Source organism: Myxine glutinosa, chromosome 9 (assembly GCF_964187855.1).
Source record: "Myxine glutinosa chromosome 9, kmMyxGlut1.1, whole genome shotgun sequence".
In the NCBI taxonomy this organism is placed as follows: domain Eukaryota; kingdom Metazoa; phylum Chordata; class Myxini; order Myxiniformes; family Myxinidae; genus Myxine; species Myxine glutinosa.
Genome location: NC_136269.1, coordinates 85094451 through 85120911, shown reverse-complemented (window position 1 = coordinate 85120911; position 26461 = coordinate 85094451). Strand labels below are relative to the sequence as shown.

Below are 26461 nucleotides of genomic sequence, written 5' to 3'. Positions count from 1 at the left end.
TCTCCCCTCCTACAATCTCTCTCCAAATCTCCCCCCAACCACCTCCTCCTCAAAGCTGCCTCCTCCCCACTTCCTCTCCCTTCCATCACATACCTCCACCTCCTCCAACCTTCGACTATGCTCTGCCCCCTCCCCCCCCTCAAACAACACCTCACTGTGCCTCTTCCCTTCACCATCAAACCTTTTGTCCTCCTCATCCTTCCTTTTCTCCTAACTCTTCTGCAATCTCCGACACACTATCAACAGCTCTCCCTACCTCCCCCTCTCACACCTAATCTTACCCTACCCCTCCACTCCCCTGTCATGTACCCGATGCTCTCCCTCCCTCTTCCTTAACGGTATGGACCTCAAACATCTGGGGCCTTCGCTCAAACCTGAATGATCTCTCCATACAGGTTGCTTCAAACAAACCAGACGTAATCTGCTGAACAGAAACTTTCCTCCTTCAAGACGTCTCTGATTCTTTAATATCTCTTCCTGGTTACTCCCTCCTCCGATATGATAGACCTGAGCCTCGTCCTGGTGGTGGGGTTGCTATATTTATCAAAAACTCTCTTCCTCACTCTCCTTGCACTGTCCACTCTCCACCCAACCCCCAGGAGTACCACTGGCTATGGCTTCCTCTCCGCTCCCACCTTTTGTTCATATGTGTTCCTTTCTGTCCTACAAACAGTGATGACTCCATTTACATCTCCCTGTCTGACAACATGGACCAACTTCTATCCACTCATCCCAACTATCTCTCCCTCATATGTGGTGACTTCAACTGTCATCATGCCAGCTGGCTGGGTGTGGGTTCCTCTCACACCAGCCATGGCACCTCAGCAAAGGACTTCTGCGACTCACTGGGACTGACACAATCTGTCAATTTCCGAACCCGGATCTCAGTAAAAGAAGTATCTTCTCTTCGAGACTTGGTTATGACTAACTTCCCTGCAAATGTCTGCTGCTCTTCTTCTGCTTCAATCAGTTTTTCTGATCATTTCCTTGTTAAAGTGGACATCTCTCTGGCCATTCTCAGAGAACCTCCTCAGCACCGACGAGTCTGGCATTTCACTCAGGCTGACTGGCACGGTCTTCAAGCAGCCATCAATCATCTGGACTGGTCTCCCATCTCTACTGCCTCTGACATCAACTCTTCCTGGGAATTCTTCCAAAGTAAACTGCTCTCTCTCATGCACAGATTTATCGCATCTCGTCTTCAGTTGTCATACCCTTCCTCCCATCCATGAAGCAACTTGCCCTCACCTCATGGAAGGCTAATCCAACTGAAGGAAATCTGAGTTTCTTTCACAAAGCTCGGAACAAGTGTGTGTCTACCCTCAGGATAGCCAGGAAACAATATCTCTCTACTCTCAAGACTGAACTCTCAAACCTCTCTCCCTCCTCCAAATCTTGGTGGTGTCTGTTCAAATCTGTTTCTGGTGTTTGTTCCCCTTCCATCCCCTCCCTTACCTCAAACGGCTACACAGCTGACTCCGCACGTGAAAAAGCTGAATGCCTCAACTCTGTGATTGCCTCAAAATCTTGTGTCCCAAACACGTCCCTCTCTGTACCCTCCGTACCCAGTCGTACACAGCTGCTCCTGGACTCTGTGTCCTTCTCTACTGACAAGGTGGAGAAATTTCTGTCAATCCTCGACGAGGATTCTGCAACTGGACCAGATGGCATCAGCCCACGGGTCCTAAAATCCTGCTCTGCCGCTCTACCTCAGCATCTCTCTGTTCTCTTCACCCTCTCTTTTGCTCAAGGTCATCTGCCATCAGCTTGAAAATCAGCCAACATTACCGCATTACACAAACAGATCCTTGCAACTACAGACCAATCAGCCTGCTCCCAATTGTCAGCAAAGTCGTGGAATCCATCATTGCTTTGGATATCAAATCCTTCCTCTTTTCCAATGGCTTGATCTCTGATCATCAATTTGGATTCAGACCAGGCCACTCTACTCTGGACATGCTGCTTCTGCTGTCTCAACAATGGATGGAGGTCCTCAATGCCAAACAGGAAACCAGATCTGTCTCCCTTGACATATCACGTGCCTTCGATACGGTCTTGCACCACGCTCTGCTCACCAAACTCTCCTCCGATGGTATCCATGGAAATCTCCATGCATGGCTTGCGGACTTCCTCTCTGGTCGTAGTCAATGTGTGGCCCTGAATGGGTTTCTCTCATCTCCATTTTCCTGCTCAGGCTGGAGTTCCTCAAGGCAGTGTTCTGGGCCCTGTGCTTTTTTTGGTCTTCATCAATGATCTCTCTGACTCTCTTGAAAATCCTCTCTATCTCTTTGCTGAGGACTCCACACGCTGCCGCTCCATTCCTCATATCTCAGATCGGCAGTCTGCAGCCTCTTCGCTCTCTGCAGACCTGGACAAAATCACAGACTGGTCAAACAAGTGGAACATGTCTTTCAATCCTGACAAATCTCACACTCTTACTGTCTCTCCGAAAAGACCGACTGGACAAAGTCTCCGAAAAGACTCCCATCTACTTTCTGAACGATCCTCTCCAAGAAGTTCTGTCACTCAATATTTTGGGTCTCACGATCTGCCATGGTCTTTCCTGGGAAAACCACATTTCCAAGCTGGCCTGCAAAGCCAGTCGCTGACTGGGCATCCTCTGTCGTGCGAGGTCCTTCCTTGGCATACCTGAGCTCCTCACCACATACAAGGCTTTCATCCGCAGCTCAATGGAATACTGTTCTCCCCTCTGGGCTGGTGCTCCTGCCTCACACCTAGCTCGTCTTCACGCTGTTGAAACCTAAGCTTTCAGAATCATTGGAATCTCCTGCGACGAAGCTAACTCCAAGGGCCTTTCACTCACTCACCGCACGCAGGTAGCTGGTCTTTCTGTCTTCTACCGACTCCTATCCGGCCAAGTTCCCACAGCTCTATCTGTGCTCTGTCCCCCAAATATTCCTCCAGGTCGCATTAGATCTGCCAGTAACCCTCTTCTGGTGAAATTGCCAAAATCAAGACTCTCTGCCCACCTTCACTCCTCTTTACTCCCACCTCTGGAACAAACTCCCTTACTCTCTTCAATCCCACTCCTCCCTACAGGTCTTTAAAACAGCTGTTCACCACCATCTCTTACCTTCCCCCATCCAAAACCTTGATCTTTTCTACCCCCGTTAATTCACCCCAAATCCATTTTATTTTTGTAATACAGTACCAACTTTTTTCTTTCCTGAAAGTTCCAGCAGTGTCCATGTATTTTATACTTTCCCACCCTCCGGCCTTCCCCTGCCTCCTCCCCCCAAGCCTCCTCCCTCCCACAGATATGCAGTTGTCCCTATTCTCTGCTGTTGTACTGGTGTGCTTCCCTCTCTCTCCCCATCTTTTCTCCCGCTCCCTTTTTGTATGTTTTGTGTGTCCGTTTTTTAATTTTTTTTTGTGATTGATGTTAGCTCTTACACGACCCTCGATCTTGTATACCAAAAAAAAAAAAGCCACGATTGTGTGGTCCAATGAGCATGCCCCACGAATGCTGGAATGGGCCCGTGGGATATCTAAAAGGTGGACAGCGAGTGCGCTGGGTTGTTGAGGAGTCCAGTGATTCATGCAGTCCTTCACCACCTGTCGGTTCATACTGTCAGTTCGTGCTATCGGTTTGCGCTGTCGGTTCATGCTGGTGCTGCGAGCCTTTGCTGGCTGGCACAAAAGCTCCTGGAGGGCGATGCCAATGGTCAGCAAGGCCAGGACTGCACTGAACTGCTGCGCACCCGCGCCCAATGGCCAACCTGATCAAGGAGCCAATGTGGACGTCGCTGGGCCACATGCGTGAGCTAAGCTTGTGCAGAACAGGTTTTCCTTTTGTCTCGTCAATCCTCTGCCGAATCCAGTGTTCCCAGAGTTCGTCGTGGTTTTGGGTTGGGTGTAATTACCCTGCGCTCACGAAGCGAAAGGCAAGGTTAAGCATTCGGGTCCGTCCGTCGTTCGTACGTACGTGCGTCTGCATTTTAAAAATTCATTTTCTCGGCAACCGTTGGTCCAATTGACATGAAATTTTCACCATAGGAGGGACTCCTCCTGTAGAATATTTTAGTGAATATTATGACGTCACGAGTCACGTGGTACGGGCGCCATCTTGGAAAAACCAATGGTGTCAAAGGTGTCTCCATTACGGCGTCATAATTCGACAAGTAAAAAACTTTATCCAATCAGGATGAAATTTTTTGAGCATCTTCTCGGTATAAATTGATGCAGAAATAAAATTATAATGACGTCGTAGGTCAGGTGGTTCGGACGCCATATTGTTTTGAGCGAAAAACCACTAAAATCCAATTTTCTCCTAAACGACTGAACAGATCAAGGCCAAACTTTGCAGGCAGAATCGCAAAACCATGACAAACAAAAAAGTCAGCGAGAATGACGTCATGCATCACAATGTTTCAGAGTTATGACGTTTTTAAGCATAAACTTTTAAAACCAAGCTCCTCCCTCATTTGTGATCCTATCGAAGGGAAACTTCACAGATGTGTTCAGCATATCAGTCTACTAAAATCACCTTTTGGAATTTACGATAGGTCACGTGGTTTGGCAGATATAAATAATTATACGAAAATATTTTTAAAAAATTATAACTCTTGAACCGCTTCATTGATCGACGTGAAACTTTATAGCCGGCGGAGCCGGTGTTGTGAATGAACGCGTACGTATTATGTTGAAAAGCCAGATTTTGCTGAATCCTTTGAGAATTTCGAAGCTTTGACGCACCAAATCGCTCCATTGAGGCCGCCATCTTGCAGATGCGGAAGTATGTATAAACAATTGTGAAACAGTTCCATAGGAGTTTGTTTCACCCATCTTTGTTTGATTCACAATCCTATGCACCTCTAATTGTAATTAAAATACTTTAAGACCAACCTCGTTCCCTGGGCCCGCATGGGCCCTGGTTATCTTCAACGAAAATCGTCACCAAACACTGGAACCAATGAGATTCGAGCATTTGAAAAGGTATTTCAAAAAAGCTTATTACCGCGTTTCGGGGGCTGAAAACGGCGTCAAATATTCTAAAATTGACGAAGAATGATTTTTTAGAAATCTCGCGGCCATAGGGGATAGTTTTTCACGGCCAGAAATATCCGAAGTCGAGACGGAATTCACCGAATTAATGAAGAAGGAAATTTTATAAATTTTAATCTCATCGAGAATGCAAATGGTGTCATTTTGAACTAGGTACGGTACCTACTAGACCTACCTACTACCAACTACCTAACCTACTGATGCCATAGTGATGGGCAAAATAGTGGGAAGAGGCTTTGGCTTCGCCGGCTCATTACGGCTTTGCAGTCAGGTACTAGTATTACAGTAGAGGTAATGAAGTGTAACATGTGTGCAAAATTTCAAGATGATTGGATGTACGGTCTGGAAGCTACAAGTTGTTATTGCGTGAAGAAGAAGAGTCTTATAGAGTGGGCATGGATTAATTATGACACTGTACATGACGAGCAGGCAAAGTACAGAGCGACCTCACGGGGTCATTTTAACCTCAAATAAAATTCTGATTTCAGATTTGTCAATCTCTGAGGTATATTAACACACGACCAAAACATATTTGGCGAAATTCTGACGATTTTTGACGAAAATATAACATTTGTGTCTGCATTTCAGTAAAGTAAAGTGTGTGCCAGGTCAGCATTTTAAAAATTGAAACGTGGCTCATTGTAAATAACTCCATATGGGGAATAGGTGTTGTTAACGATGACGTCATTGGTGCCTTAATTATGACGTCATAATTCGACAGTGACAAAGCTCAGTCTGATCAGTTTGAAATTTATTGAGCGTGAACGACGCAACAATTATATTAGAGAATATAAATGTATGACGTCATTGCTCAATTGGTCTGGCAGCCATATTGGATTAAAGAAAAAAACCCTTCAAAAACAGAAGAGTTGGCTCACACCAAGTTGACATATTCTATGAATACCATTTAGCTTGAAACTGCACTCACTTAAGTGTAACACAACTCGGAGTCGAGTCGACGATGACAAACGAAAACAAACCTCAATGAGCAGCCATGGTCGATTCGAATTTTTAAGAGGGTTAGGAAGGGATGCAATGATGCAAACCCCTCCGGCTTCCATTGTCGCTGCGGCTCCTGGTGCCGGCGATATATCAGCCGCACCGACCGGGTGCCGCCGACGCTGCAGCTCCGCGGCCCCGAACGAACTTTCCTTCCGAAGCAATTAACTTGTTTATTATTGATTGCGAGGCGCTCGCTCTGAGTGCCGGAGCGTGCATGCTGGTCCCGCATTTGGCATAATCGCGACGATCGATGCGACGGCGACGCTCAAACACTCAAGCCAAGTCGTGTGCTCAGCACGTGGATCGCAACGCAACAAGTTAGTTAAAATTGGTAAATATAAAATGGCAAATGTTTTTGTTTTTGTTTTAAACCGGGAGAGCGTGGTCGTCTTACCTCTTGCCAACTTATGGCGTGGCAGCCATCTCGGCTGAGTTCGATTCCCGCCCCGATTATTAATGATGGGGATTGCAGGCGCGGTTATCGCATCACAACAGCGGCAGGTCCATGGGATGGACGTTGAACTGAGGGAAACGCTCTGCTAGCACGACTGGTGGACATTAAAGTCTTTCACGAAGAGCCAGCCGCGGTTTGTGCAAGTTCGACTCGGGGCAAAAAAATTTAAGAAGAAGAAGTATAAGAGGAAGAAGAGGAGGAAGAAGAGTGACCGGCGCTGGCAGATGGGTCCTCCGGTCTGACGTCCGTCGTCCATCCGAGAGCATTGATGCATGTGAAACATCAGGTGACAATTTATACCTGGGTCGATATTCCCACCCAGGCTAGACAGCACTAAGCCATCCAGCCTGCAGGTCACACGTGACTACTAACGTTATTAACTCGTATCATAATCGATAGAGGAGGAAGGTGGTTGCTTGCATGTCCACGTTGTCGTGTAACTCAATCGCACCCAAATGCTGCGTCCTCCATTAAAAAGGTCGTTTCGTGTGAACCTGCACCTTGGCAAGAATTAGACCGCAATTTCGAATATCCGAACAACTTCCAATGCAGCAATAGTATTGCTCGTTCGATTTCCCTTTGAGTCTGCATTCGATGGAATATCGAGAAACCGAACTTGCACAATTGTTTCGAGCGACTTTCCCTCTTTCACATCAGATGTACGTCATGAGAGGTGTAAGTACGTCACGGGAGAAGTAAACCAAGGTGGTGTAAACCACGGTGGAGAAGCAGAATGTACTCGGAAAAAGTTTTTTTTTTTTTTAATGGGGTCTTATTTCACAATGGGGTCTTCATGGAGGAGACACGTCATAACTCATATACATTTATATGATAACTTCATAACTAACTTTATATGATAACTCATTATATGATAACATCGTTATATCATTATATGATAACTCATAATTTATTCATATAGTCATAACTCATATACATTCACTCATATACATTTATTTACTCATATACATAACTCATATACATTTATATGATAACTTCATAACTAACTTTATATGATAACTCATTCTATAATAACATCGTTATATCATTATATGATAACTCATAATTTATTCATATAGTCATAACTCATATACATTCACTCATATACATTTGTTTACTCATATACATAACTCATACATTTATGTCATAGCAGTCCCGGTGTCCTGGAAGAAACGAGGAAGAAAAAAAAAACAGTGAAATGGAAGAAATAAAAACTGGAAAACATGAATGTGCAAAGAATGAGGATGATGGGGGGTGGGGGGGAAGAATAATCTCGGTGGGAGTGGGAGGATTGGGGAGACGCACTCAACACGGAGCATCCGCACAACGAACCGCACCCTGGTACATGACGTCATACGCATCGCGCGCCGCGAGAACGGCGTCACGACGCGTCTCGCTCGATGCTCCGGCACAACGACGCTCCTACCGCGACACGTCATCACGCTGGGTGGGCATCACTCCGTTTGTGCGCAGGTCGCCCGCCGCGCCCATCGCTCCCCACTTTGTTGTCTGTGGCGCCCATCGCGAGCCCCCTCCATCCCAAGCGTCTCGGAGCGCGTAACCCACGGCGGCTGTGGCTATCCCGCGCACACTCGCGCGTGCACCCCTGCGCACACGCACACACACCGCACGCGCGCACGCGCACCCCCCCCTTCCCACTCCCCATCGCACTATCGCGAGACGGCGGAGAGCGAGCGCAGCAGGGAGCGCCGGGCGTGCTCCTTGTTGGGATTCGAGTAAGAAGAGAGGAGATTTGACGGAGGGTAAATAAAATAAAGTGAAATAAGATTAGAAATAGAAGGAGCATCATGGGATGTACGCTCAGCGCTGAGGAGCGGGCTGCTTTGGAGCGGAGCAAGCAGATAGAGAAGAACCTGAAGGAGGATGGGGTGACCGCGGCCAAAGATGTCAAGCTGCTATTGCTCGGTGAGGGGAAAGATGCCGTGTGAGGAAACGCGACGGAGCTGTCCACCTCGGTGGGTGTTGAAATGTTTTCGCGCTCATTAATCGTGCTCCCGTTTGCATGTTTGCAGGAGCCGGGGAGTCCGGAAAGAGCACCATCGTGAAGCAGATGAAGTAAGCAAGAAATTCCGCCTTTTTATATTATCAAGATTTTTTATACCTGCCCCACCCCTCGCCGAATCGCGAGTCCAGCGCGCGCGATTCAGGGGAGAAGCGCTGAAGCGGGCTCGTCGCCATGTTTTTCCTGGTCTCAGAGCCGGGAGTGGCGAGAACGTGTACCGCTCGCCCGCTAAGGACTCTCTCGTCGACGTGGACGCGCGTTAAGATGGCTGCAAAGCAAAGCGTTAGCGGTCTTCACTTCCGCCGCGCACACCTCGGTGCAGCTCACGGATCGCGGCTTCTTCCTGCGGAACCGGATCGAGATTCCCGCGTCGCGCTCGACCGGCTCCGATTCGGGATGGTCGAGCGAGCCGGGCCCGATTTGGCCGCCAGACTGCGGGGTGATTTGGCGCATCCATTTAATTATAATCGCGGATATATACGATTCCCTGCAAACTCGACTCGCCGCCATATCGGCGGATCAAGGGAGCGGGTTCTGAGGCAGATTTACGGCTTTAATTGCTGTGGCGCATAAAGCCGACGGATCTCGAGATAAGGACATTAAATCGCCACCCGCAAGCGCCGCCACAACCTTATCCCGTCTCGTGGCGACACCTGAACCTGCGGGAGGCATCAAATGCGCGGTCGTGCATCGGTGACACGACCTTTAGTCCGAGAGGTCCGGCGTCCGTCACAAACGTGCACTCACGAGCTTTACGTCACGTCGGGCGGTGTATGGTGTGCAGAATAGTGCGATGGTGTTGTGTTCGACATTCACACGTCAACGTGCGATTCGCAATTGCTCTTCCTCGGTTTATCAGGGGGTGGATCCAGAAAATTTTTAGGGGGGTGGGGGGGGGGTGAGGGGGTCACTTGAGGTTAAAATATTCACAGATCTCAAAATCTACCAGCAAGCCTTATTCAAGTCAATGATTCGTCTTCTATTTTTTTTTCCACTTGACAAAATTTAGCTAAAAGATGTAAAATGACAATATTTTACAACAAATCTGAACACTGCGTATCAGGAATTAACACAGAGCTACAAGGGAAAAGTAACATGGCTTGGATTCATTGCTGCGTGAAAGACATAGATGCCTATGATTGTCCATTGTCCAATAATATCTCGCACAACGATCATGTGACAGACTAGATCAGTACTCAATAGAGGGCAAACCTCCGCCAGGCTGAACAGTTTATGTTGTGTATCCCACTGATAAACCGGATCTGGATTCGGACCTGAACCAAAATCTATTCGGCTTCTTATTGTCGCTAAACCAACTCATCCACCAAGTTTAGTTATAAAACGTCCACAACTTTTTGAGATAACATGCTATGTATAGTTTTTAGCCCAATCACTCAATGGTGAATAATCAATTATAAAATTAAATAATTATCGTATCTGGATCCTGATCCGGATCTTCACCAAAATCGAATCAGTTCTTCCTTGTCACACGCTGAATCTGCCCACCAAGTTTCGTCCGAATCCGTCAACAACTTTTTCAGATAACATGCTATGTATAGTTTTTAGCCCAATCACTCAATGGTGAAGAATCACTTTAGAAAATTAATAATTCTCCTATCTGGATCCGGAATCGGATTTCCACAAAATTCAAATCAATTCGTCCATGTCACACACTCAGCCTGCCCAACAGATTTCATCTAAATCCGTCAATAACTTTTTGTGATATCCTGCACGCAAACAAACTGACAGCAGTGAAAACAACCTCAGCCCATTCCAGATGGCGGAGGTAAAAAAAAAAAAGGTAGGAGTGGAGGGGGAAGGGAGGAGGGGTGGGGGGGGGGCGTTCAGTTCACGTGCACCCAGTGAACACCCCCTGGATCTGCCCCTGGGGATTGTCATTGCTCTTCACACCAAATATTTGGTGGATCTCCTTGTACTTTGACCACAGCTTGAGATATAACAGGAGTGATGACGAAAATGGGGAAGATGAGGAGGATTGTCAACGATGTGCCATGATGAAATGAACAAATGAAATCGAGAATGATCAAATTACTGAGAAGGATCAAGTGATTGGGCATAATGAGAGAATAATTGTATTAACATGAAGAATGATCACATGTTTAGGTATTATGAAAGAATGAGCCGATGGAAAGTTTAGTAGGTATGATGAGTGAAGAATGATGAAATAAGAGGAATGAGATTGAGAATGATCACATGATGGGGAATGCTGAGACGGAGAGTGACTATATGGAGCGGAATGATGAGATTAAGAAAAATCATGGTGAGGAATGAAGAGGGATGCAATGGTGTGGAATGATGTGATGGAGGGGAGTTCATGATGACATAGAGAAATATCAAATTAGGGTTGGAATTGGGGGAATAATGAGGTGGAGAATGATCAAATGATGGGCTATAATAATAATGTAATTATGTTTCGGAACAAGGAACTTCAACTCAAGAGGAGGCCATTGAGTCAATGTAGCCTGCACTAGTATTGCCAACTTATGGTTCAATGATAAAATTGAGAATGATCAAAGGGTGGGGAATGATGAGATATATATTAATCAAATGGTGTGGAATGATGAGATATATATTAATCAAATGGTGTGGAATGATGAGATATATATTAATCAAATGGTGTGGAATGATGAGATATATATTAATCAAATGGTGTGGAATGATGAGATATATATTAATCAAATGGTGTGGAATGATGAGATATATATTAATCAAATGGTGTGGAATGATGAGATATATATTAATCAAATGGTGTGGAATGATGAGATATATATTAATCAAATGGTGTGGAATGATGAGATATATATTAATCAAATGGTGTGGAATGATGAGATATATATTAATCAAATGGTGTGGAATGATGAGATATATATTAATCAAATGGTGAGGAATGATGAGATGGAGATTAATCAAATGGTGTGGAATGATGAGATATATATTAATCAAATGGTGAGGAATGATGAGATATATATTAATCAAATGGTGTGGAATGATGAGATATATATTAATCAAATGGTGTGGAATGATGAGATATATATTAATCAAATGGTGAGGAATGATGAGATGGAGATTAATCAAATGGTGTGGAATGATGAGATAGAGATTAATCAAATGGTGTGGAATGATGAGATATATATTAATCAAATGGTGTGGAATGATGAGATATATATTAATCAAATGGTGAGGAATGATGAGATATATATTAATCAAATGGTGTGGAATGATGAGATATATATTAATCAAATGGTGTGGAATGATGAGATATATATTAATCAAATGGTGTGGAATGATGAGATATATATTAATCAAATGGTGTGGAATGATGAGATATATATTAATCAAATGGTGTGGAATGATGAGATATATATTAATCAAATGGTGTGGAATGATGAGATATATATATTAATCAAATGGTGAGGAATGATGAGATGGAGATTAATCAAATGGTGTGGAATGATGAGATAGAGATTAATCAAATGGTGTGGAATGATGAGATATATATTAATCAAATGGTGAGGAATGATGAGATAGAGATTAATCAAATGGTGTGGAATGATGAGATATATATTAATCAAATGGTGAGGAATAATCAGACAGAGAATGATCAAATTGGTGGAGGAATGACCATATAGAGAATGATTAATTTTGAGGAGAAATGATTAGATAGAGAACGATCAATTAGAGGGAGGAATAATCAGACAGAGAATGATCAAATAGGGGGAGGAATGACCATATAGAGAATGATTAATTGGGGGAGGAATGATCAGACAGAGAATGATTAATTGGGGGAGGAATGATCAGACAGAGAATGATCTAATTGGGGGAGGAATTATCAGACAGAGAATGATCAAATGGGGGAGGAATGACCAAATAGAGAATGATTAATTGGGGGAGGAATTATCAGACAGAGAATGATCAAATGGGGGAGGAATGACCAAATAGAGAATGATTAATTGGGGGAGGAATTATCAGACAGAGAATGATCAAATGGGGGAGGAATGACCAAATGGAGAATGATTAATTGGGGGAGGAATTATCAGACAGAGAATGATCAAATGGGGGAGGAATGACCAAATAGAGAATGATTAATTGGGGGAGGAATGATCAGATAGAGAATGATTAATTGGGGGAGGAATGATCAGACAGAGAATGATCAAATGGGGGAGGAATGACCATATAGAGAATGATTAATTGGAGGAGGAATGATCAGAGAATGATCTAATTGGGGGAGGAATGACCATATAGAGAATGATTAATTTGAGGAGAAATGATTAGATAGAGAACGATCAATTAGAGGGAGGAATAATCAGACAGAGAATGATCAAATAGGGGGAGGAATGACCATATAGAGAATGATTAATTGGGGGAGGAATGATCAGACAGAGAATGATTAATTGGGGGAGGAATGATCAGACAGAGAATGATCTAATTGGGGGAGGAATTATCAGACAGAGAATGATCAAATGGGGGAGGAATGACCAAATAGAGAATGATTAATTGGGGGAGGAATTATCAGACAGAGAATGATCAAATGGGGGAGGAATGACCAAATAGAGAATGATTAATTGGGGGAGGAATTATCAGACAGAATGATCAAATGGGGGAGGAATGACCAAATGGAGAATGATTAATTGGGGGAGGAATTATCAGACAGAGAATGATCAAATGGGGGAGGAATGACCAAATAGAGAATGATTAATTGGGGGAGGAATGATCAGATAGAGAATGATTAATTGGGGGAGGAATGATCAGACAGAGAATGATCAAATGGGGGAGGAATGACCATATAGAGAATGATTAATTGGAGGAGGAATGATCAGAGAATGATCTAATTGGGGGAGGAATGACCATATAGAGAATGATTAATTTGAGGAGAAATGATTAGATAGAGAACGATCAATTAGAGGGAGGAATAATCAGACAGAGAATGATCAAATAGGGGGAGGAATGACCATATAGAGAATGATTAATTGGGGGAGGAATGATCAGACAGAGAATGATTAATTGGGGGAGGAATGATCAGACAGAGAATGATCTAATTGGGGGAGGAATTATCAGACAGAGAATGATCAAATGGGGGAGGAATGACCAAATAGAGAATGATTAATTGGGGGAGGAATTATCAGACAGAGAATGATCAAATGGGGGAGGAATGACCAAATAGAGAATGATTAATTGGGGGAGGAATTATCAGACAGAGAATGATCAAATGGGGGAGGAATGACCAAATAGAGAATGATTAATTGGGGGAGGAATTATCAGACAGAGAATGATCAAATGGGGGAGGAATGACCAAATAGAGAATGATTAATTGGGGGAGGAATGATCAGATAGAGAATGATTAATTGGGGGAGGAATGATCAGATAGAGAATGATTAATTGGGGGAGGAATGATCAGACAGAGAATGATCAAATGGGGGAGGAATGACCATATAGAGAATGATTAATTGGAGGAGGAATGATCAGAGAATGATCTAATTGGGGGAGGAATGATCAGACAGAGAATGATCTAATTGGGGAAGGAATGATCAGACAGAGAATGATCAAATGGGGGAGGAATGATTAATTGGGGGAGGAATGATCAGACAGAGAATGATATAATTGGAGGAGGAATTATCAGACAGAGATGATCAAATGGGGGAGGAATGACCATATAGAGAATGATCAATTTGGGGAAGAAATTATCAGATGAAGAATGATCAAATTTGGAGAGGAATTTTCAGACAGAGAATCATCAAATGGTGAGGAATGATCATATAGAGAATCATCAAGTTGGGGGAAGAATTATCAGAAAGAGAATGATAAAATGATGAGGATTGATCACATAGAGAATGAACAAATTTGGGGGGGGGGGGGGGGAGTAGGGACCAGTGTCGTATTATGGTGAAGGGATATAGAATGATCAAATGGTGAGAAATGATCAGACAGAGAATTATCAAATTGCTGTCGGAATGATCAAATTGGGGGAGGAATGATCGGTTGGAGAATGATCAAATTTCAAATTAGGGGATGAATGATCAGACAGAGAATGATCAAATTGGGGGATGAATCGTCAGATAGAGAATGATCAAATGGGGGGGGGGGGGGGGGGGGGAGGCGGTTGAAGGAATGATCAGATAGAGAATGATCAAATTGGGGGAGGAATGATCAGACAGGGAATGATTAAATTGGGGGAGTAATGATAAGTAGAGAATGATCAAATTGGGGGAGAAACGATCGGTTAGAGAATGATCAAATTAGGGGATGAATGAACAGACGCAGAATGATCAAATTGTGGGATGAATCGTCAGATAGAGAATGATCAAATGGGGAGGGGGGGGGGGGGGGTGAAGGAATGATCAGATAGAGAATGATCAAATTGGGGAAGGAATGATCAGACAGGGAATGATCAAATGGTTAAGAATGATCAGACAGGGAATGATCAAATGGTTAAGAATGATCAGACAGAGAATGATTAATTTGGGGAGGAATGATCAGATGGAGAATGATCAAATGACGAGTTCCCTGTAAGAGGTCCGGTATCCATCACAAACATGTACCAATAATGAATGACGTCAGGAGGTGCTGCATTGGACAGCTCCTCTACTTTCACCTTTTATAGGTTTCCCCACGTTGGTTCTGAACGTCTGAGGATTCCGACAGGGGGAAATGATCACCATTAGTAAATGGATGTTCTGATAACAACAGATACAGGTTGCATTCATTACATGATGCTGACTTTTTCATATCACCATTAATACCCCAACACTTTAACGGCGTAAGAAGAACAGAAGGCTGGTCCCAGCTGCCTCCTCCGAAGCATTTGAGCCAAATCTCCTAATTGTCTAACAACTTGGCGCACTGTGACACAATTAAGGCGGATAAATAAGAGCTATTCCTTTGATAGGTAACCAGGTGATCCGTGTACCTTCGCATGTACAACGCCCAAAACAATCGACTTTCTGGCCGTTGTATACTGCGAAAAGAAAGTAACAATTTGGCGTTAAAGTGACTACCAAAGTGACTAGTGACCAAAGACAGATAATGTGAAAGGGATATTTTGAGGGTATAAGGCTGTTTAACCCAATTACTGACTCAACTAAGCATAGAGTTCATATATGTAGAGTAGTTTGTAATAGGAAAATATTCCCTTTACACCATACTTACTTATATATTGAGAGATTTTAAAATCCTCTGCATTTATTGGATTGTCGTCTCTCTTTGGGGCCATTTGAACCCCATGTGTGTGATATCGCACCCCCTTCCCCATTTCATACTCCCCTGATATTCCTCTCTGCCCCATTGCAACGAATTTTTCTTTTCTCTATAAATCACACCATGTACAGTATGTACTCACTATATGTATACTATACATGTAAGATTGTGTACCCTGTAATGCATGTCTCTTGTTTCAGGGTTTTGTTGGGTCTCTTGGTCGATAACCATGAAATGTTCTGCATTGAACATGTATACAAAGGAAACATTTTATTCTTCATTACCTCAGAACGGAGGATTCCTTACTAATAACACACTGTATCTACTTATATAACAATGTTCTTACTATGAGTACAATGGAGCAAAACATACATAGACAAACATACATATATACATACACTACCGGTCAAAAGTTTTAGAACACCTCAATTTTTCCAGTTGTTATTGAAATTTACGCAGTTTAATGTCTCAATGTACTCTGAAATTAAGCATAGAACAAATAAACAATTGGAGATAAAAAAAAGAAATCATAGAATCATTTTGTTTAATAAAATTTAATTTAAAATTTTTGACTCAGCAAAGTCGCCACCTTTTGCAGATATAACCGCCGAACACACTCGTGGCATTCTTTCTACAATGGAAATCGAATATTGTTCGGGAAGTTCTTCCCAACACTGATGCAAAGTTCCCACAAATGTGTTGCACTTGTAGGTGTGTTGCACTTTCACCCTTCTGTCCAGTTCATCCCAAACCAGCTCGATGGGGTTTAAGTCTGGAGACCGTGCTCGCCATTCCATGATTTGAAGCCTACCGTCTTGTTCTTTTCCTCGAAGGTAGTTTTGACATAGCCTGGAGGTGTGTTTTGGGTCATTATCTTGCTGTAGGATGAACCCCTGACCAACTAGGCGTATACCAGAGGGTATTGCATGGTGCTCCAAAACGCTGTGGTAGCCCTTTTGGTTCAGGGTGCCAGTCACTTTGTGCAAGTCGCCGACTCTGGATCCAGCCAAAGAGCCCCAGACCATCACGCTTCCTCCTCCATGTTTGACAGTTGGAGTCACACACTGAGGAAACATCCTTTCGCCTACTCGACGGCGAACAAAAACCCTGCGTGATGAACCAAAGATTTCAAATTTTGATTCATCGGTCCATAAGACCTTCCTCCAGTCTTCAGTCGTCCACTGGCAGTGCTTAATGGCCCAGGCAAGCCTCTTTTTCTTATTTTGCCATCTTAGCAATGGCTTTCTTCGTGCCACTCGACCTGTCAAACCTGCAGCTCGAAGTCTTCTCTTCACAGTTGAAACTGAGACTTGCTTACTTCGACCAGTGTTAAGTTGTGCTTGAAGCTGTTGTCCTGTGAGCCGCCTATCACGCAAGCTGTTGACTCTCAGAAACTTGTCATCTGATTCTGTTGTGGCTTTGGGTCTGCCAGACCTCTTCCTGTCAGTTTCCTCCAGTTTCCAATATACTACTTCCTGCAGTGCAATATTGTCCAAATAATGCTTCAGAGGATGTAATAAAGGTCTGTTCCAATCCTGCTTTTATACAGACCTGCTTTTCCTCAAGCAGGTCTGTGTGTAATCACAGGGGGTGTGTAATCAAGTAATCAGCAGAGGTTGGGACACTTGTCGGAATTGTTTGCATCAACTTTCAAGGCTTAATTTACTTACATTGCTGCAGAACAGCTGTAAGTTGTTAACCCATTACTTGTTCCCTGAAGAAGACCTTTTTTTACAATACAACTGTACAATTTACATGATTTTCCCGTTTTTGCTAACCTAAACTTTTTTTTTAACCTCGAGCAGTTCACTGCTTACCTTTGTACCATTTCAGGTTATTCACTGGACATTAAACTGCGTAAATTACAATAAAAACAAAAAATTGAGGTGTTCTAAAACTTTTGACCGATAGTATACATATATACATCCATAAACAGACATAAATAAACCAAAGAAATGACATAGATGTCACTGAGACCCCAAAATAGACATGTGGGGAAATAGTGCCACTTTTGGTGGTAGCCGGTATTACAAATCTCTTTCCTATATTGTATGACATGTTTTTGATAAAAAATAATTATTATTTCCAAAAAGACAAAAAGAAAAAAGTGTTTTTCCAAGAATGTGCTGCAGCACATTGCCCACCGTAGGTGGGTCGAGAAGGGTACTCCCACCCGTAGGGCGGGAGTGCCTGCTAGTCATAATAATACTATAATAATAATATGAATATCATCATGGAATAACGTCTTCATAGTTGAAGACAGTCATTCACTTGTGACATGCGAACAACTTGGGTGTGTGGATTTGTTTCTGGTGGAGGAGCTTCTGGCCAGATAACAACCACACTCTGAGATCGTATAATCTGGTGTCAAGGGATGCCCACGAAGACTAGACCACTTGCCATCCGCAGTTTTAGTTGGGTAGAAATTTGGAATTTGTTGAGGGTGCCGGCGACAACTTTCCCAGTCTTTAGGAAACACACCGTGGGATTTTTAACCTCCACGAATGACGTGCTGGTAAATGGGTCCTCCTGCTTAGCATCCATCTGATGAATGGCACACACATCGATGACTGTGAAAGGGATCTTTTGAGGGTAGGTAAGGCTGTTTAACCCTGTTTCTGATTTATATAAGGTTTCTTGGGTTTGTAAAAGGGTAGCTGCTTAATCAAAAGATGTCCTAGGCCATAAAACATTCATAAACGAGTTCAGGCTTGGAGTACAGCTGGCTTAATATCCAGTCTGAAGGAACGGGCAGGCATTCTATGATGCTGTGCTCCTTTGTTCACGCATGGCAGTGTCCAAAAGGATTTTAAATCACAAGGATTTGAACCTGGGGAAGGGAAACTCAGCCATGAGAATTATTTACACAGAGGTACACTTATACTTCATAATATACGGTATAGGAAAAACCCTTGCAATGTTAAAACATTTATGGATCATAACCAGTTGGCTATATGGCTTTGTGCTTCCTAATGTGACATCATTAGTTGCAAGAGCTTTTCCGTTCTCACAACCACCGGGCAATTGGAAGCTCGGGAAAGCGACCGAACCCCAGAAGGCCAATAAGATTCCAAAATGGGCAACCTGTGGCATAGGCCTGACGGTATGGCAGCTAGCTCCAGGAAACACAGTCCCTTAGTCAATAAGCCAGAATGACAACCGCACAAGCGCCATAACACTGGCAATCCCATTTGCATAATCACTATACCAGCTGGCATATAGTCGCCAACATAACAGGTCATTATATGCTGTAGTTCAAGTGATTCCTGTGATTGCGACGGTAAAAATTACACCACTTTGTAGTCCAGAGACCGACGACTTTGGTCATGTTGCACCTGCCCTTCTAGCAAGCATTATAAATAATATACTGTCATGTATGACACGCTTACAGAGGTTTTGTCTGCAAAACGGTCTCCGGGGAAGGGAATACGACTCCGGCTCCAGACTGCAGGGAGTTCCTCATTGACTGTACGAGCAGCTGCCTGTACTTGTGCGTTGCCGCCTTTTTGCAAAATCACGCCAGGATCCAGCTCCATAGGATCCATGCATCAATGATGCAGGATCCAGCTCCGTATCAAATTGCCGCCTGGTTTCAATCATTGTTAGTGCTAACACTGCATGTTGATATTTTTCTTGACATTCACTTTGCTGGAATATTTTACTCACTCAATGTACAATCGGATTATTGTCACCTTAACCGCCGTGCCTTTTTCCTTTTTTCGGTCAGTGTGGATACACAACAACAACAACAGTCATTTCATCAAAAACAGTCAACAACAACAGCCATTTTCCCTGCTAGAGCGGGGGTTAGCCTTGCGGTCCCCATGACAATCTTCTCCATTTTGCCCTATTTTCTGCATCTCCCCTTGTTAACCCCCTTGCTCGCATTTCTTCTTCCACCATCTTTAGCCAAGTCTTTCTCGGTCTTCCCCGTCCTCTACTTCCTTCTAGATTAATTTCCATCACTCTTCTCAACCAGTCGCTTTCATCCTTCCTCAACACATGACCAAACCATCTCAACCTGTTCCTCTTCACAGCATCAATCACAGGCTCTATTCCCATCATCTTTCGCAATTTTCGGTCAGTGTGGATGCCCGCAGATATGTCATCCACACTTGCTTCCTTGATGCACGTTGATTTGACTTCTCATATGTTGATATATCGCTTATCTATTCATAGGAGATGGATGGGCACCGATCTTTTAACGCTCCCCCTTTCCACTGTTGCACACCGTTAAACATGGAGACATTGTGACTGATCGGAGACCCTGGGTGGATGCAGGTTGTGAGGTCAATTCAGAGGCACAAAATTACTAACTTAATTGTTTGGTCAATACAACATGTCCGAGAGTGTGATATTGCTTTGCGGCCTCGGTGTGACAAGCATCCGCTATAACTGCATCATGGTACAATTTTTCTTCGCACCTCCTCACTTTTTCTCGTGTTCACCATCATGTAAGAACGCTGGCAAGTGGTACCATATTGAGCAGATATAATCACAGATGGACACAAAGGGATGTGGGTTGCTATGGTTACGCTGAGGATTACATGTGTGGCTGTTTATTTATTTATTTTTTAATGTATGCAGTTTGATTTGTGAAGGCTAAGGTCTCGTGGAAGGTCTCCAACACTGCTGTGTATGGGGTTATGCTTTTATCACTTCGGTTTTGGTCGTGCCGGTGATGTGCGATTTTACGATGATCGACCGCAAAAGGAATTTGCCATCAGCCCATAAAGCTTAGTTTGAATCTCATACGAGGATTAAAAATGCATAACAGGCTTCTGACCTTTTGGTAAATGCTCTTGATGTGTTCAGGAGCTGTGAGGGTGCCTTGGAATACTATACCATATATCACGCTGTGAAAATCACATTCATTTCGGAAACTAGTGCGAAAGGAATGCTTTGGCACTCTCGCGGGGTTTGCACACACTTTGGCCAACATGTCCACTCTCATGCCCGGAGACGGTCAGATGGTGAGTAGCAGATGGACTGGGACAGGTAGCGTTTGCAGGAGAGAGAGCAGATGCTTGTCACCTTTGACATGAAAATACAGGACATTCTTTGCCTCTGGCTCCGACAGTGATAAAGGGAAAGTTTAAGCCTTCTCGTACTTTCCTCAGGGTATGTCAGCATAAAAATGCAAACTTTATACTGTTTCTCTGCCTGGCTACAGTGGAATTGCATCTTTATGTAACTATAGGCAGCCAGTAACGATGATGTATTGCAAACTGATAATGCACCAAATGTGATACAAGACGAAGGAGCCAACAGATGGTATGTGCTTGGAATTCCCACTGGTTTGCAGGCCCACGCCATTCGCTATAGGACCTGCACTGGTTTCTCATGAGCTAGCATTGAGTGAGCTGATTGTGCCTTGTGTATTGAGTGATGGAAAAGGATAACGATGTTCACTGGACTTGACCGGCCTATTTAGAACACTGCAGTATGAAGGCCTCCCTCCACATTCCACAAGGTCCATTCTGTCCTATTCAATGCAACTTGAGGCCATTGTACTCATGTTTAAATTTTTCAATTTAATCTCTCCGTCTGACCTTTGGTCTACCTCTGCTTCTTCCAGGGCTTTCTCTGGGTTGCCAGTTTGTAATTATTGTTGTCCACCAGTTGTCTGTTCTTCTTGCTCCCTATCCAGCCCATTCCATTTTTATTTCGACCAATGATTTTGAATGTGGTAGAAACAAGTGATGATGACTGGTGAATATGCTGTGCTGTTTATTTTGAAATTGATCTCTTTACCTGTTCGCTTGAGTGAATGCATCACATCGTTCCTGCAGGATTATCCACGAGGATGGCTTTTCTGGTGATGACGTGAAACAGTACAGGCCTGTCGTGTACAGTAATACCATCCAGTCACTGGCAGCTATTGTGCGTGCTATGGACACGTTGGGGATAGAGTATGGAGACAAAGATCGGCGGGTGAGACATACGACACCAAAAAGCTATGTTTATGTGATGATTTGCTTTGGTCAGCAGGTGTGATACATTCTACTTGATTTGCTTTTATAAGGCAAAGTTTTATCTTCCAGGGATACTTATGCTAAACTACGTGGCACTAGATAGGCTCAATGTTTCCCCGGGGTAAAGGAAACGATGTAAAACGGTATGCTGAAGCTTATCTGCAGGTATATGTTTTCTAATACAACAATGATTTTATTTACTTGTACTTTCACCACAAGCCTTTATCTATTCAGATCTCAGCTCCTCAAAGTTGACTTGTAAGTGCCAGCTTTGTCGCCTACTCATGTCAGTAAGAGTGGGAAGCATAACTGTACTGTATTTCTGAAAGATATACCATCCTATTATGCCTGAATGACTCGAGATTCATTTGCTTGGTGATCTATTGACTATTCACAAGGGTGAGGAGTTGGGCCTCCAATGACTTGGACTTGTATTGCAGGAAGCAGCCTCTGGAATTATACTTCTAGTTCGCCAAGTCACAAGATGTGAAAAATGACACTTTGGGAGATCATTTTTCACAAAGTAGCAAGAAAATCCAAGTGTCAATATTATTACTCAATATTATCTCAACCAAAGGTGGATGGAGGTTATGTTTTCACCCCTGTCTGCCCGTTTGTCTGTCTTTCTGTTTGTCTGTGAACAGGATATCTCAAAACGTTGTGGATGGATTTGGACGAAATTTGGTGAAAATTTGGTGAATCGATTACATTTTGGTGAAGATTCAGATATTGATCCTATAATTTTTTAAGTGGTTCTTCACTCTTGAGAGATAGGGCCAAAACGACATATAGCACGATTTCTCAAAAAGTTGTGGATGAGTTGGTTTGGTGACGGGAACAAACCAGTTCGAATTTGGTTCAGGTCCGGATCCAGATCTGGCCGATCAGTGGGATCCAAAACGTAAACCGTTCAGTCTGGCAATGATATGCACTCTACTGAGCGCTGTTCTCGTTTAGTCATGCAATCTTAACTTCATGGAATCCATGGTCAAGGTGTTTGGACTTGACAGTTTAAAAAGCCAGAACCCAAATTACCTTTCTGGAAGGCTACTTTGTGGAAAAAACATTGTCTGGAGCCTTAAACTTAAAATTGTAAACTATGACATTTCACACAATTTCATATTTTCTAGGATCATTTGAAACTATTGTCCTGTCCCCAGCGATTAAGACCACTGAATGACGGATAACCGAGACAGTTTACTCCCGAGGCGGCACCCCGAAAAATCGCGGTATGTTTGTCGCGTACGGAATGAAGGAAGGCGAAGTGTTTACTTGAACGGAACACAGGGGTCTATTTCGAAACCACAAACAAGTAAAGAAGACAAGGAAAATTCAATAAATATGATTTCATGAAAATAAAGCAAGGGGTGAAATAAATGTTGAGGTAACCTAAAATTCTAACTGAGGTACCTCCACACACGGACTCAAAGATGGACCCACAGGGGAAAGATAAAATAAAATAAAATCCCCATTTGGCCGGCAGGTACTTATCGGTGGTCCAAATGGGTCCTTTTTCCGAGGTTGGCAGCGGTGACGAGGCTCAGAGCCTCCCGCTTGGGAAGTGCACAAGATGGCGCCGGTGACGAAGGCGCCAAGGGCATGAGGCGAAGATGGCCCCTCTCTCTCCTCGGTTCCTCTAAGCTCCCGAGTGAGCCCTGCAGTCCCAATGCTCCTTCCGATTGCCACCTCTCCTTCACAGCGCACACAATCGCTAGCATCCTGCTCCACCAGAACACCACACAAAGAACCAAAACCTGGCCAGCTTGTTCTCAAGCACAAAACCAAAGATGGCGAAACCTTCGTCTTCAAGCTCTCCCTTCTGACGTCACATCGACCAATCCAAAGCTCATTCCAAATCACCCCATGGTCCTCTTGGCCAATCACAACAATTGGGGCGTGGCTTCACGGCCTTTCTTGACCGCCCACTCACTGGCCACCTCTACTGGGCGGGGCCTGCCTATGAGGTCCATTAAGGAGGGGCTTAGTGTCCGGAAACGTGCCTGGCGTGCTTGCCTCCCCCCCCCACCCCCTTTAAACTACACGGCTCCTGACAGCCAAACAGTTCCTTTGCTGTACGTCCCGCCGGAGAGGGTCTCCACACCATCCAGGCTCCCTTGGCCTCTCCCGGTTCGCCAGGGGTCTCCGTACCCACTGGTCGCCCAACCAGACCCCCTTCGACGGGTCCCCATTTCCAGACACCACTGGCTGCAAGGGACGAATTACCTGATGGGGGGATGGGGGGGGGCGGGGGGTTGGAGGGGCTGCAGCCACAGCTCCTCCAGAGCTTGTCCATATCTGCGGACATGCACACCTTCCCCACCCACAAAATCCCAAATGTCCTTTTCTCCCACACTGCCATTCAGTTTTTGATCTGCAATACCAGGTAAAAGGAAAGGTGTTCCTACCTGCCATGGCCTGCATACACACTAATCATTTACACACTCGCAAAACACAATTCTTTATCAACCACACACATAAAATTGTAAAATTGTCGAGTCGACCACCGGTCCCAGCTCACCCACGGCGACGGATGCAGCCTTGCACCCATCCCGTGCAGGCTCGCCCGCTGATACATACACCGCAGGCTCCGACATCTGGTTCGCCGGCTCAGGTTCGGCCACCTGTACGCACCCCGGAGCTGGAGCCGCATTGTCCACTGTCGGTCCCGGATGTGCCAGCGGAGCCCCCGACGGGCCAAACCGCGCACACGTGAGCGCCGACCCGCACACCCCGGGATGTGGCTTCTTCACACCACTGAGCCGAAACTACCCCCCTCTACCTCGTTCATCACGTGCTCTCTCTTTCCCCTGGAGCAAAGCAACATTCACACCTGCACGATGTTCACCCAGGCCATTTCCCAACAAGCGTTTCCTCTCCTGTGAGCCCAATTCATTCTTTACTCCTTCCTGTATTTCGTTCGTTTGTTCAGGTTTTTTTTTTTTTTTTGGATACAAGATCGAGGCTCGTGTAAGAGCGAACATTAATCACAAAAAATAAAAAATAAAACCGACACACAAAACATACAATAAAGGCAAGATGGGGGGACAGACAGAGGGAGGCACACAAGTGCAACAGCAGAGAACAGGGATATCGGGAGATCTGTGGGAGGGAGAGGGCTTGGGGGGAGGAGGCATGGGAAGTTGGGGGGGGGGAAGGAATGCATGGGAAGGGGGGAGGAGGGTGGGAGAGCTATAAAACACATGGACACTGCTAGGACTTCCAGGAAAGAAGTTGGTATTTCAAAAAAGTGGATCTGGGGTGAATTAACGGGGGTAGATAAGATCAAGGTTTTGGATGCGGGTACCCACACCCAGTCAGCTGGTTTTGGATGATGCCCATAAGAGATGGTGGTAAACAGCTGTTTTAAAGACCTGGAGGGAGGAGTGGGATTGAAGAGAGTTAGGGAGTTTGTTCCAGAGGCGGGAGTAAAGAGGAATGAAAGAGTGAAGGTGAGCAGAGAGTCTTGATTTTGGCAATTTCACCAGAAGAGGGTTGCTGGCAGATCTTGTGTGACCTGTAGGAATATTTGGGGGACAGAGCACAGAGCTGGGGGAGCTAGGCCACCTGCCTGCGGGGAGTGAGTGAAAGGCCCTCACAATCAGCTTCATCACAGGAGATTCCATTGATTCTGAAAGCTTTGGTTTCAACAGCGAGAAGCCGAGCTAGGTGTGAGGCAGGAGCACCAGCCCAGAGGGGAGAGCAGTATTCCATTGAGCTGCGGATGAAAGCCTTGTATGTGTTGAGGAGCTCAGGTGTGCCAAGGAAAGACTTCGCACGACGAAGGATGCCCAGTCGGCGACTGGCTTTGGAGGCCAGCTTGGAAATGTGGTTTTCCCAGGAAAGATCATGGCAGTTTGTGAGACCCAAAATCTTGAGTGACAGAACTTCTTGGAGAGGATTGTTGAGAAAGTAGATGGGAGGGTTGTCCAGTCAGTCCTTTCGGAGAGACATAGTAAGAGTGTGAGATTTGTCAGGATTGAAAGACATGTTCCAATTGTTTGACAGTCTGTGATTTTGTCCAGGTCTGCAGAGAGTGAGGAGGCTGCAGACTGCCGACCTGAGGGATGAGGAATGGGGCGGCAGAGAGTGGAGTCATCAGCAAAGAGATAGAGAGGATTTTCCAGAGAGTCAGAGAGATCATTGATGAAGACCAGAAAAAGCACAGGGCCCAGAACACTGCATTGGGGAACTCCAGCCTGAACAGGAAGGGGGAGATGAGAGAAATCCATTCAGGGCCACATGTTGACTACGACCAGAGAGGAAGTCCGCAAGGCATGCATGGAGATTTCCATGGATACCAAAGGAGGAGAGTTTGGTGAGCAGAGCGGGGTGCCAGACCGTATCAAAGGCACGTGATATGTCAAGGGAGACAGAGCTGATTTCCTGTTTGGCATTGAGGACCTCCATCCATTGTTGAGACAGCAGAAGCAGCATGTCCAGAGTAGAGTGACCTGGTCTGAATCCAAATTGATGATCAGAGATCAAGCCATTGGAGAAGAGGAAGGATTTGATATCCGAAGCAATGATGGATTCCATGACTTTGCTGATAATTGGGAGCAGGCTGATTGGTCTGTAGTTGCAAGAATCTGTTTTTGCACATTTTTTGTGTAAAGCGGTAATGTTGTCTGATTTCCAAGCAGATGGCAGATGACCTTGAGCAAAAGAGAGGGTGAAGAGAATAGAGAGAGGGGGTGAATGAGCGGCAAAGCAGGATTTTAGGGCTGATGCCGTCTGTTCCAGTTGCAGAATCAGAGTCGAGGTTTGACAGAAACT

General features: G+C 44.6%; 1 protein-coding gene across 1 annotated transcript in view; it reads left to right on the top strand.

Annotated features, from left to right (window-relative positions):
- Positions 1 to 7977: 7977 nt before the first annotated feature.
- The window catches only part of LOC137435274 (guanine nucleotide-binding protein G(o) subunit alpha), a 123111-nt gene continuing 104627 nt past the window's right edge, over positions 7978 to 26461 (top strand). Inside the window, exons 1-3 of the mRNA XM_068128902.2 lie at positions 7978 to 8404; positions 8512 to 8554; positions 21506 to 21647. Coding sequence (XP_067985003.1) covers positions 8287 to 8404; positions 8512 to 8554; positions 21506 to 21647 — 303 coding nt within the window. The 5' untranslated portion in view covers positions 7978 to 8286. The remainder of the gene's footprint in view (positions 8405 to 8511; positions 8555 to 21505; positions 21648 to 26461) is intronic.